Source organism: Accipiter gentilis, chromosome 20 (assembly GCF_929443795.1).
Source record: "Accipiter gentilis chromosome 20, bAccGen1.1, whole genome shotgun sequence".
In the NCBI taxonomy this organism is placed as follows: domain Eukaryota; kingdom Metazoa; phylum Chordata; class Aves; order Accipitriformes; family Accipitridae; genus Astur; species Astur gentilis.
In genome coordinates this window covers 17782370-17794404 of record NC_064899.1, presented here as the reverse complement: position 1 = coordinate 17794404, position 12035 = coordinate 17782370, and the positions used below count along the sequence as shown (strand labels likewise).

The 12035-nt window shown below is 43.2% G+C and overlaps 1 protein-coding gene across 1 annotated transcript in view; it reads right to left on the bottom strand.

Moving 5' to 3' along the window:
- The window catches only part of LOC126048717 (synaptonemal complex protein 2-like), a 35644-nt gene that overhangs the window by 8918 nt on the left and 14691 nt on the right, over positions 1-12035 (bottom strand). Inside the window, exons 19-31 of the mRNA XM_049824042.1 lie at positions 11706-11761; positions 11036-11090; positions 10326-10482; positions 9201-9250; positions 7991-8087; positions 7468-7559; positions 7244-7307; positions 5409-5540; positions 4569-4693; positions 3171-3265; positions 1607-1706; positions 1468-1526; positions 919-988 (exon numbers count right to left, since the gene is read on the bottom strand). Coding sequence (XP_049679999.1) covers positions 919-988; positions 1468-1526; positions 1607-1706; positions 3171-3265; positions 4569-4693; positions 5409-5540; positions 7244-7307; positions 7468-7559; positions 7991-8087; positions 9201-9250; positions 10326-10482; positions 11036-11090; positions 11706-11761 — 1152 coding nt within the window. The remainder of the gene's footprint in view (positions 1-918; positions 989-1467; positions 1527-1606; positions 1707-3170; positions 3266-4568; positions 4694-5408; positions 5541-7243; positions 7308-7467; positions 7560-7990; positions 8088-9200; positions 9251-10325; positions 10483-11035; positions 11091-11705; positions 11762-12035) is intronic.

Genomic DNA, 12035 nt, shown 5'->3' with positions numbered 1-12035 from the left:
TAAAAGAAACAAGCTCTTGGTTTTCAGCATCTTTTCTAAAATCCCAGGCCAGTCTACTGTAGTGACCACAAGCACGGTTGTTCCTTCAACACAGGGAGCTTTCTTCAGCTCTGTGCAGTGCAGACACATGGCATGACATACATCATAGTAATCCATCAGTCTCCTTGCAGGAATGCTAAACCCCGAAAGCCATCAGGTCTGCACATAAAAGCTGGAACAGCAGCAGTAGCAAAAATATATGTACACGTTATGGGGTGGACAAGATGGAAACTAAGCATTGTATCAAAGTTAACAGAGTCTTCAGCTTAATCTATGAATTAAAATGAGGGCATAAGTTAGTGATTAGAGTCTGAAGAGTTGAAGAACTGAAATAGAATATGTAACTGGGATACAAGGTCAATGAATAAATTTGGGTTTTACAAATCAGACTTGGAGTCATCAAGGCTAGGTGTTGCCAGACCCAAAAAGCAGATGAGAGAAAGCATGCAAGGTGGTGTTAGGCTGCAAGGCTCCTAGCCACAGGATGTCACGGATGCACAGCTCCAAGGGCAAGTGGGACAAAGTGACAGAAGAGAACCGCATTAAGGGGCACTAACTACACAGAAACCAGTCTTGGGATGAAGGAATCCCCAAGATACAAATACGGGAGAAGCATCACTACCTGATGGTCCTTGTCCTTACCCTCTCCCTTAGGCAAGTGCTTTTTGACCACTTTCCCTAGTCCCTAGCAGGGCAAACACTGCTTTCTCAATGCTTTCTGTGCATCAGGACCAGGGGACCCACAAAGAACCAGCCCCACAGATCAGCTAACCAAAGGTTTCCCCTCCCAGACTTCAGTTGTTCACTTCTAACACTTATCAGTCAGGCCACAGCTCAGAGTCCACCATCCATACAGAGCTGCTTGCATAATGCACGTACCGTTGTATTCTGATTACTGTCAGCAAAACTCTTTGCTGTTTCACCCAGGGCCGAGTCAACAGACTGAATTCTGGAAGAAAAGTGAGCTTGGCTAGTTTATCTGTGAAGCATTAATTCTTACTGATGAAACTTGAACAGAGATATTTACCATAAAAATGAACCTGAGGATTCCCCCTTTTGCAGCTTTTTGCCCAGCATTTGCACCAACAGTATCTTTTGCATAGGAAATGATCGCCTCCTTCCACCCCCTCTGACCCCTAAATACAGACATGACCAGAGGGTGCACCTTGTTGCAGATGCTGGTACAGGTCTCTTGAAGCGTGTGCCTGTCCTGCACAAATTCCCATGCAGAGTCCCTCATTGCACCCCAGTCCCAATTCAAAACCCTCATGAGGCTGCAAAGGCTTCATCAATGGACACCAAGTGGAGATGCCATACTGAGTTCAGAATACTTCCCGATATACCAGCGAGGGTAACACCAGCCTAACTAGTGCTCTCTTCGACCATCAGAGGACTTGTGAGCACGCGGGACTGCTGGTAGACACATACCTCTGCTTTTGCTGGTTGCAGAAAGAATTCAGTTTGAGCAACTGCGCATTCCAGAAATCCTAAAAAGAGCCCCAAAGAAAAAACCCATTACTTGGGAAGGGGAACCTCCGCCGGCTGGCACACGAGAAGTCCTACACACCACTGCATCCTTCTCCATGTTTGCCAACATTTGGGTTTCCTTCTCAAGGCTGGCAAGCTCTTCAACAACAATCTTCTGGAAGGTCTCCAGCTTACTCAGCCTAGTGATGGAGAACAGAAACAAGTTTGACACTTTAGTATGCAGCAGCACAAGGCAGATGACAAACCCCTTCAGCACCAAACCTGACTTTAGGCAGAAGCAAACATCCTCGCTGAAATACACAGGGCAGTTTTGTTCTCAGGTATGTCACAGAGCACATGAATACCTGTACCAGGTCAAACTGAAGATGAGTTTAGCCAAATAGCCTGTCTCCTAGCAGTCAGGAGCAGCGGCCCAGGACAGAGCATACATCAGGGTTCCCAGTGCAATACTCGCCCTGCATAATCTCCCAACCTCCAGGGATTTCAGCGGAGATTTCCCAAGCTGAAGACAGCATCTTGGCACAAAAAACATCTGACGGGGTTTCCTACCATGGGTTTGATATACGTATATGGTGTTGCCACAGGATACCAGTGATTTCTAAACCTTCACCACCAGCACCCTTCTTTGCTTGGGATCCCCTCGCAGTGGGATGCCAAGTCATCATCTGATGGTGACTTTAGAAACTACCCTTCTAGGGTAGGACAGATTTGGCACAGCTCTGTCCCCAGTATACTGCAGCTCTGGTGGCCTCCAGGCTGGTTACTTAGTAACATCAAAACATGGCAGCATCTCACTGACATCAACTCTTATCTTCCACCCCAAAACATCCCCTGGTTTTGTTGTTGGAACACCAACTTCTCCATGTACCTTAATGACAGGCAAATTCTGCTCATAGAGTTTCTACTGATACCAGGGATTTTGCACTTCAAAGGCTATTATTTCATACTACATTTCATCTAAATCCTGCAAACTGAACGTGTAGTAGATACAGAGGCCTGATTAGACTTTCATATCTTAGGCTGTGCTTGCATTTCACTTATAACAAATCCATAATTATTATAATTGATTATTTTTTTTCTAGCTTCTATCCGAGAAATTTGACAACCTGTAGAGTAAAAAGACCTTAAAGCCCCATTTGGTGAGTGCCTGTAAAGTCCACTAGCTGGCACTTATTTCATGCACATGGAAACAATCTACAGAAATGGGTCTATAACAGACCCCTTACTTTTCTTCGCCCCCACTTCATTAAGTAAATCAGAGTCTGGCTTCTTTCACAAAACATGTAGAAAGAGAAGCTACTAAGTGTAACAAGAGGGTTTTTAAACAGATTTGTGAACACTGATGACAATCAGAAGACAGTCCAAGGACTGCTTCATCAACTGCTCCTAACTCAAGCTTGCTTTGCATTCATTAATCCATCCACTCTCCCCTTACAGGAAAGGCAGGATAAATCACAGGAGCTACGCTTCTGAAACTCTTCTTACAGAAGAGCAAAAGGGACACACACAAGCTATTTTGCCTTACAAACCATAGTAAGTGCAGTGGCTTACTGACAGGTTCATTTACAAAGAGGCATTCCTTTTCATAGCAATGAAAATTACACAAAGCTGAAGCTATTTTCAGCCAGCAGCAGACAACTTACCTGCACTTGTGTATCTGGTTCAGCAGGGCGGACACGTTCTTCTCCGAAGTCCTCAGGGCATTCTGTGCACTGGTCTCCATCCTTTGGTAGCGGGACTAGCCACAGGATGCACCATTAGGGATGGACAATGGCCCAAGCCAAAACCTAGAAGTCTAGTTTGCAAAACCTTTCCCTGGAACACAAATCCTTCCAGATGCTGCCATTCAGCTTAGCAGAAACAATCTTAAGTCAAATTTAAACTGAAGTGAGATGACACATAGGCAGGGTACTGCAAATATGAACTGATTTCATTTAGTCACACTAGTTACACAAACCTCTATGTAACACATGCAACTTCAGGTCAGGGCCATGCTATCCTAGCCCCAAAGATGGGAGCTTCACCCATACTGCAACACACTTAACTGCACAAAACCAGGTCTTTGTTAGCACCACTTCAGCATTAATGCAAACTGTGTGCGTTTTAATCATAACTGATTTGCAAATGGACCACCTCCAGCCCTGATTCAAGGACTTAGTGCCGAAAGTTTAGTGTGAACACCTAGCACCAGCTCAAAAAAAAAAAATAAAAAAATCACGGTTGCACAATACAAAGTGCTGATCCAGTATAAGTCTGCTCTGCCATGTCTGGTTTGTCCAAAACTTCTAAACATGAGAAGATTTTGTGATGGGTCAGATACTGTCCTCCCATATTAAACTTGGTTTAATGCCTGTGTTACTTGTTACAGCTAAATCAACAGTAGCAGTTTGTTGCTTGCACTGCATCTCAAGTATATCTATACAGTTGAGCAAACTAAGAGTACACAACTTATATACTACCAGTTCTGCAACCAACACCTCCACATACCATTAATCTCAAAGATGCAAGCATGTCCTTATGGATCTACACATGTTCTAGTCAACAGGTACAGCTTGTATTGCTTTCTGGTTTTCATTATGAAAAACTGCATAGTCTTACATTGCAGTGAAACTGCTCTGTCCTCCAAAAGGGAGCTTCTGTATTTTTGATACATACACATGAGGACAACAACCCACAGGTCCGATGTAGGTACACTGCCACTGCACTGGATTACCTTTCAAAAAGCTTTGATCCCTTCCCTCTGAGGAAAGTATTTGAAATGCCTAACCAAATCTGATGTCCCAACATATAAATAAGACAAAAAAGGTAAAACCTGATTTAAAATACTTCCTTGACACCCTTCCTGTAACACTTCTCAATACAGGTTGTGCAGAATACTTCTAAGAGCTCCAGGCTAACAGCCACTGCAGCCAAAACCCCGCTCTTGGGCGCAAAATATAGATGGGATAATTTTCACCAACTGCCCTGGTGATAAAAAGGTAATTTTGCATACTATGAGAAAACGCCACACACAGCACACACATTAAGAGAGTCCACATTACCGAGAACAATTTCTTTAGCTGGCTGATAAAGCTTTCAAATGCAGTAATCACCCCTGAATCACTGAAGTCTTCACTCAGCATCTTGGAAAAAAATGCATCATCCACACTATCATCCATTTGCTGACCTAGGAGAAAGCATATGCCCAGTTAGTACCATGCTGGGGGGTTTAGTGGAACACAAACCCTCCTGCTACCGAAGGTTTGTCATTCATGTGAACAACATTTGTTATAGAGCTGGAATTTGAGTCTTGCTCTTCTAGAGATCACAAGCAGGAGGGAAACTGCTCCAAAATGCATTAGGAAAGACTTGTTAGAAAGCAGCATGGAAGAAGAGGCACAATACTAACCAAACACAAAGAGCAACATATTTACAGATAATGTGGCAAAAGAACAGCACAGGGGTGGAGGGGAAGAGTCAGGCCACTGTTTTCCTGTGTTGTTCTTACTCATTGCAAGGAAAGCCTAACCCCATTCTGTTCAGAGTTAGCAGTGTTTTATAGTTACTTTGTCCAATATCTGCATGCCTTTTTTCAGTTTCTGTTTTTTTAATAGCTCTGGACAATCACTATTCAGAAAGACTAGAAAGTGCAGACATTATTCAGTGGCTTCCCAAGTGGACTGTGGTTAGGAAACCCAAATTTCCTTATTCACAACTCTACACGCATGGCATCCAATGGCAGTGCTGCAATATGCACCTTCTGCTACATTTTTACTTTTGGAGAAGATATCCTCCCTACAAACACCTCTTTCCAAGCTTCCACATGACTATGATTTCTACCATCAAAAAAGAGAAGCTGAAAGGATTTAAACACTTCACCTTAATTGTCAGCCTGACTTTACCTGTTTGGATCTCCGCCTCCTTTTCTACTGAATCAAAATGTTTCCTTGATTTATAGGAAGTGTCAGATGACAAATTACTTGTTTCCCAACTGGAAAATTTAGGCTTTTTTATGACAGTGCCACTTAATATATCTAGAAAGAGAACAGAAGATGTTTCAGAAAAGACCTGTACTTTCGCACGAGGTACGTGGCAGTACCTACCAGTTACTCACACAGAAAGCACCGCTGGAATTACCAATGCTGCAGAAGAGCAGGCAACTTCAATTTAGGGTCTGGCATCACACTTACAGGACAGGATAAGACTTCACCAACAAATCTCTTCCCTCACAAAAGCAGGCAACTAGACTGCCTAGTGCTATGCAGATAACTGGAAAGCTACCATATCTCAATCTTAAAGATAATTTAATTTCTTGGCCCACTAGTCTAACCATAAAAAAATTCTCTTGTCCAGCTTCTTCCCATTCTCTTTTCCAACCCAAGCTCACAATCTGTTTATGCTCATTTGTTCCTAAGCAATTTCAGCTGCTCCTTAAATAAAATAAATTTAAAAAATGCATAAATACAGAAGAGGAGAAAAACTAACCACACCCATAACAGCCTCCTTTTCTGTAACTTCACTAGAGTTACCATACAAGTGCTTTTAACCCAGGAAAACCCTGAGGAACACAGTGAGGGAGGCTGCAGCCTGTATTTTAAGGAAAACCTTCCCCCCCAAAATCATCCCTTTGTCTCACTGTCCACTTTTCTGAGCTCAGCAAGGTGCGTGTGTTTGACCAACCACCTCTCTGGAGTCTCCAGAGGGCTGAAAGCAGGAAGGTGGTGGAGCCCAGGACAAGGGGACAGTCGGACCATGAGGAGCACACCCTGAAGTAGATTTAGGGTTCACAGAGCAAGAGTTCAACCGCAGTCACAGACCACACCTGAAATTTCTGAACATAAAGCTACTTATACCTTCGCACAGTATCAACACCTCTCCAACTTTAAGAGTGTAAACAGTGATGAAAATTAAGTCCTCGGCACTTACCTTCCCCCCAAAATTAAGCAGATGTGTTGGTGCAGTGAAGGTATATTCTGCAAATACTGGACAGGTAAGAAGCATATTGGGAACATGAACATAGCCAGCTCGCAAGAAAGGGGATGCTTTTGTCCAAGACCAAAGCTTCAGTGACTCAGTCCACAGTCACAACAATAACTTTAAGACAGTCTCACAGAACTACCTCACCATCAAGACTATTAAGATGAGGAGAGCCCATTACTGTTCAACTTCCTTGAAGTTCGGTTCCTTCCAATCACACAGAGTCTGTGCTGCATGTTTTAATTAGTTTGTGCAAGTTTGGTTTCACTTAAAAAAAGTCTCTAAGTGCCACTTACCTAAAAAAAGCTACCGCAGTAATAAGCATTAGTACAAGTCACCGTTTACCAAATGCTTATAACAACAATCTACATCTGTATTCTTAGATATAAAGAAAGTCACTAATTTTCAGGGACACTTGTTTTTTTAAACTGAAGTTGCGCTGTACATTCAAATCATTAAAAATTAGGTTTTGTGTCTCTCTTGGGTCACTAGTTTGTAAATCCCCAGCTCTTAATAGCTACACTATGAGGTCCCCTGTGATCAAGGACAGGATTTAAGAGTTAGTGATGAATTCAGGAATGTATATAAAAGCATCTTACTGTAGTCTGTCATGATATACAAAACAGAAATAGAAGGTATTTCTTATGCAAAAAGTATCTCAAAAACTCAGTGCTTATTTGTCTTTGAAAGAAAAAGACAACTTGGGCAATACTGATTTCTACTTTTGAACAACTCTTCCATGTTATCAAGACCAACAAACCTGAGTCCTTCCGCTTAACACTTTCTTCTTCTCTTGACAATTTGGCAGATGCATCGTGAAACTCCTAAGGAAAGAAGGAAAACAGAGAAGGTATCCACCCTGCACTGCAGACAAGCTGTCAGGGACTTGTCTAGTTATAGGAAGCAAAGCGACATAATACATTGGGTTTGGATGAGTAGCCCGACAGCAGATTAAAAGGAGTTTAAGTGCTGTATACCGCACACCTGTGTGGCCGCCTCCTCATCACCGGAGTAGCCCTCAGCAGACACGTCAAGTAATAGCGGACTCCCTTTGAGCTCTTCTGAGAGCATTTCATCTGCACAAGAGATCAGCCAAACAACACAGGCAATAGAGGTTGAAACCTGTATTGACTAGAAACGTCAATTTAAATGACATACATGGAAATAAGAAACCACCACCCTCTCCTTTATCTCTTCATGCAGGAGACAGATACTGGCTCAAACTCAGTCCAAAGGTTGTTTTATTTCCAGCTGTCAGTTAAATTCACTCCTTCATCTCTCATTAGCCCCAACTAGTGTTCTCCCTGCTCAGGAGACTACCTAAAAAAAATATCCAGCCCTCACAGCCATTACAAGAAATATGACAAAACAGTATGCTTATAGAAAAACATGATGGAAAAAGGCAAAATAAAAAAAAAAACACCAAAAACCCACCCAAAAAAAGCACACACCCACACATATCAAAACAACTTTTCTAATGCATTGAAGAAGATTAAGAAAGAAATACCAGCAAGATTCACTGTAGGTAAATTGTCACCCTTGGGGCTGGACGTGCTTTTTTTCCTTAGCATCTCTTTCTGAGCTCTTCGCCTTGATGTTCCCTGCTAAAACGAAACCAAGTCTAAGCATGTATCTTATTTAAATGTTACTACAGAAGTAGGGATTTGGGTTGGTGGGTTTGGGTTGGGGTGTTTTTTTTCTTCTTGGGGGGTGGTGGGCGAGTGGGGGGGTGTTTGGTTTTTAGAGCCACTAAGAGCAGAGATACACTTGAAATATGCCCAATATATTGATAGCTCTCTCCCACACTGAAGGAGATCTGTGCCCTGAAGTTCAATGCATGCATAAGTTCTCCCTTTAGCCATTAGAGTTGTATAGCGGATAAAGTTTTTCATAAGCAGAATCAAAGAGAGAAAAGGTTTCCAGGGGAAAATAAAAGCTTTCAATGCAACTACCAGTTCTGGAGAGTTTTTTCCCCAAACTTTATTTATGTGGGGACCTTTCTGTAACATATGATACACAGCACTTAAGAGCTGGGCACTAGAAAAGTCTGGCATTGCTAAACTGTGTTTTATTTTGCTTGATGTATGTCTGGTCCACTAATTGCCCCATCAGTATAACCCACGGTTAGTTTTCCCAGAGCTATAGCTGAAAGTAGAGAAGAACAGTGTGTGAACCAGGACTCAGAGCAAGCATAGGACTTGGAATAAAGGCCCCGAAATTTGCCAGCAAAAGGCAGAGATGAACACGAGCTTTCCCAAGGCACTGCAGAATAGAGGACAGCATGGGGAGACAGCCTGGTAGGACCCAGCTGGGGTCTCTGCAGATATTTGGATAGGCAGCTCTAGCTCTTGGCAGGTCCCTAGAGCCGAATTAGCTCCCGCGGAGTGACACTTGCGTCACCCAAGGCAGGCGTCACACCAAGCAATTCCTCCCCAGTTTTCTGTCTATCAAAGATAAATATTATTGTTTCAGAACAACATGTTTAGGGCTCATACACAGGTGTTTCTATGGAGTTTCCCATGTTTTCTTAAGACAACCTTGTTTTCTTACTCTCTAGTAGACCAATGCAGTCTCACCAATATTTGGCAGACACATTTGTCCATCAGAACATTTGAGAAGAAAGATAACACCAGTTTGTTTAATTCCCACTCATTTGCACACGTTTTGCATACGTAATGTTTTTAAATCTGAGGCACCTAAGCTTGACACTTCCTTACCTTCTTTGTCTGGTAGTCACTGCCGCTACTCGCAGAAGACACTGGAAGCACTGCAAGGAGAAAAGCTTACCAGGTTACCGACAACATAACCGCGTGCCTTACCCAGTTAAGGTTTGCATCACGGCTAACTCAGTTTTGAGTTTGGTTTTCTAGGCATTTACAAGAAAAAACTTCACAACCCTTGTGTTAAGCTTCAAAAAAACCCTTTCTAACAAAGCTAGATGCAATGATGCAAACATATACAACTCACTGCATCCGGAGCAGTTACCAAAAAAGGTGCAGGCTCAGCATCTTATGTGATGGTCCCCAGGTCCCAGCCAGGACACACAGGCTGGCATTGGAGTGAGAACAACAATTCCCATTGAAACACAGTATAAAGCATAATTTCTCATCAACCTTCTGTTGCTTCTTCATCCCTACAGAAACCAACAGCTACTTGAACAAGGCTCATTCTCCATGAAAGGGACAGAGACATTCCAACTCTTTCAGGGCAACTTAGTTGGAACTTGGAGGTCCCAGCAGCTGACACAGCCATGGAGCATGGCCGCAGGGGAGGTTTGCTATTGGTCAGGCTTGAGCAGAGGATGCCATCAGAGATCATCACATCTGATTTTGTAGATCACTCAGAGGACAACTGGCCCATTGGTGGATAAAAAGGGCAGCAGAGTGCCATGGTCTGCAAACTGTATGGTTTTTCAAGGTTTATTTCCCAAGTCAATTGTATTTCTGGAGACATGAGGAGTGGAAAGTTGTAGGCAGCTCCAGGAAGATCTTGTCCTCTTGTGTTCAAAAGCACCAACACAGCCATCAGCTCAGCACCCATGGGCTCAACAGCCCCACTACACAGGAGGGCGGCACCCATGCAGACATTTAGGTGCCCAATTTCCACCTGGACCTTTGAACCCCACTCCAGAAAGGGGACAGGAGCCCAGTTTTTCAAGCACAAGGGTGTGCGATGCACCTCCTCCTCCACAGGGCACCCATCGCTGCTGGCCTCGAGGCTGCTCTTTCCCACTCAGATCAGGACTCAGCCGAATCCTCCTTTCTCAAACCATCATCAGCATTTGCTTATCTGCAGTACAGTACGTCGTGCATAACTACGTGTCAACAGGGCACCAAGCTTACCTTTTAATTTACTTCTCACCCTGGATCTTTTCCGGGTATAGTCAAGAGATTTTGGTAATGACTCTCTCTGAGCACCAAGGATCCAGCTTTTTTCACTCTGACCAGTGCTTGTATTTTCATTGTTGCTTTCAGAGAAAAGGTGTTTCCTGTAACTGGACTAAAGACACTACTAAGAGTAAGTGCTGGTCATTCAGCTCCCTCCATCCACCAAGAAGCCCCCCCAGCCATTCCCCTTCATTTACTACCAAATTATTCCATCTCTTCCTCCCCACAGGGCAGTACCTAAAGCATTTTAAGCCGTGAAATCTGCCAAAACAGCAACAGTTGACTGTCAAACCAGCAGTATAAAAACAGTGAGAGGTAGATGCTTGCCCTTTGCCAACGTGGGGTTTACAGCACCCTCCATCCACGTCTCCCCCTCTCTCCTGCATCTGGATAAGACAGTTCTCACAAGGAGGAAAGCCTCAGCATGCCCGAGCTGCAGCCAAGAGCACAGCGAGAAAAAACGAACACAGACGTTCACTTGCTGGCCTGGCAGTACTGGTGCACCCCGAGCACCGCTCTCAGTAGCAACAAGCAGACTATTTTGAGGCTACCAGGCTCACGTTCCTCCACCTCTGCACTGGGTAAGCCTTAAACTTCAGCCTCTTTAAGGGTGCAACTGATTCGTTAAACTGATACACACAGCAGTCAAAGCACATGCAACCTACCGGCCTTCTCTTCAGCTTGTTTGATTCCTCATTCTTGTTTTCCGTTTCATAATTCCTGCCAAGTAACCCATAAAGACCCAAGTTAGACTAGCAGATGCTGCAGCAGCACACCGCAGCAGCGCAGAAGAGGCACAGCCAAATAGCGATGGCAGGGCTCCTTCACAGATCAGCAAGACCACCAAACCATTAATGCGCAGTCATTAGCCAAGTTTTTCTCTGGTTGGTTTCTGAAAGTAGCAATCAGGGATACCTGAAATTCAGCACCTTTTAAAAGAAAACTTAGGCTACATACCTAGAAGATGCGAGTCCCTAGCAGCTTGCTATAACTGGAGGTGACCGAAGAAAGGTGGAGAGTTTAAGCATTTTTCAAAAATTAAATCAGTAATTTAGGCAGATGATCCGGGAAGGGGGATGTTTAAGGGTTAAAGTCTTATTATTGTCAAAGTGGACAGGAGTCATTATTCTCTCTAGTAACTTTTATATTCTCAGGTACTGTTTAAATATTAGTATTGAGAACATCCACAGATGCTGGGGCAGCTAAGTGAGGAACTATTTTATCAGAAATATCACACAGCCTTTTTTATCCCAACTTAAAACAGTTTAACTAAGGCAATGAACTCTTCTTTCACAGAGCAAAAGGTTCATAAAAGGTGCATGTATAACCCTGTACCTCTGATTTTGTGAAGAAACTTTCTGGCCAAGAATCTTTCCTTTGGCTTCAGAGACCTAAAACAGAAGCAGGTATTAAAGTTTGATAAACCTGTAAAATAATCTACAAAATTAAAATGTATCAGGACTCAAAAAGGCTAGAGGAGGAATGGATTACAAGTCCTGCATGGAAATTCAACTTTTTTTTTAATTGAGTGGGATTTGTTGATTGAAGCAGTGTCATAAACAGACAAACTTTTGTCTTCTTAAATGGAGTTACTCTCTCTTTTCCTTGCTTTATGAATAACGCTCACTGTAAGCAATGATGTCATAAGAAACGACATTTTAAGCA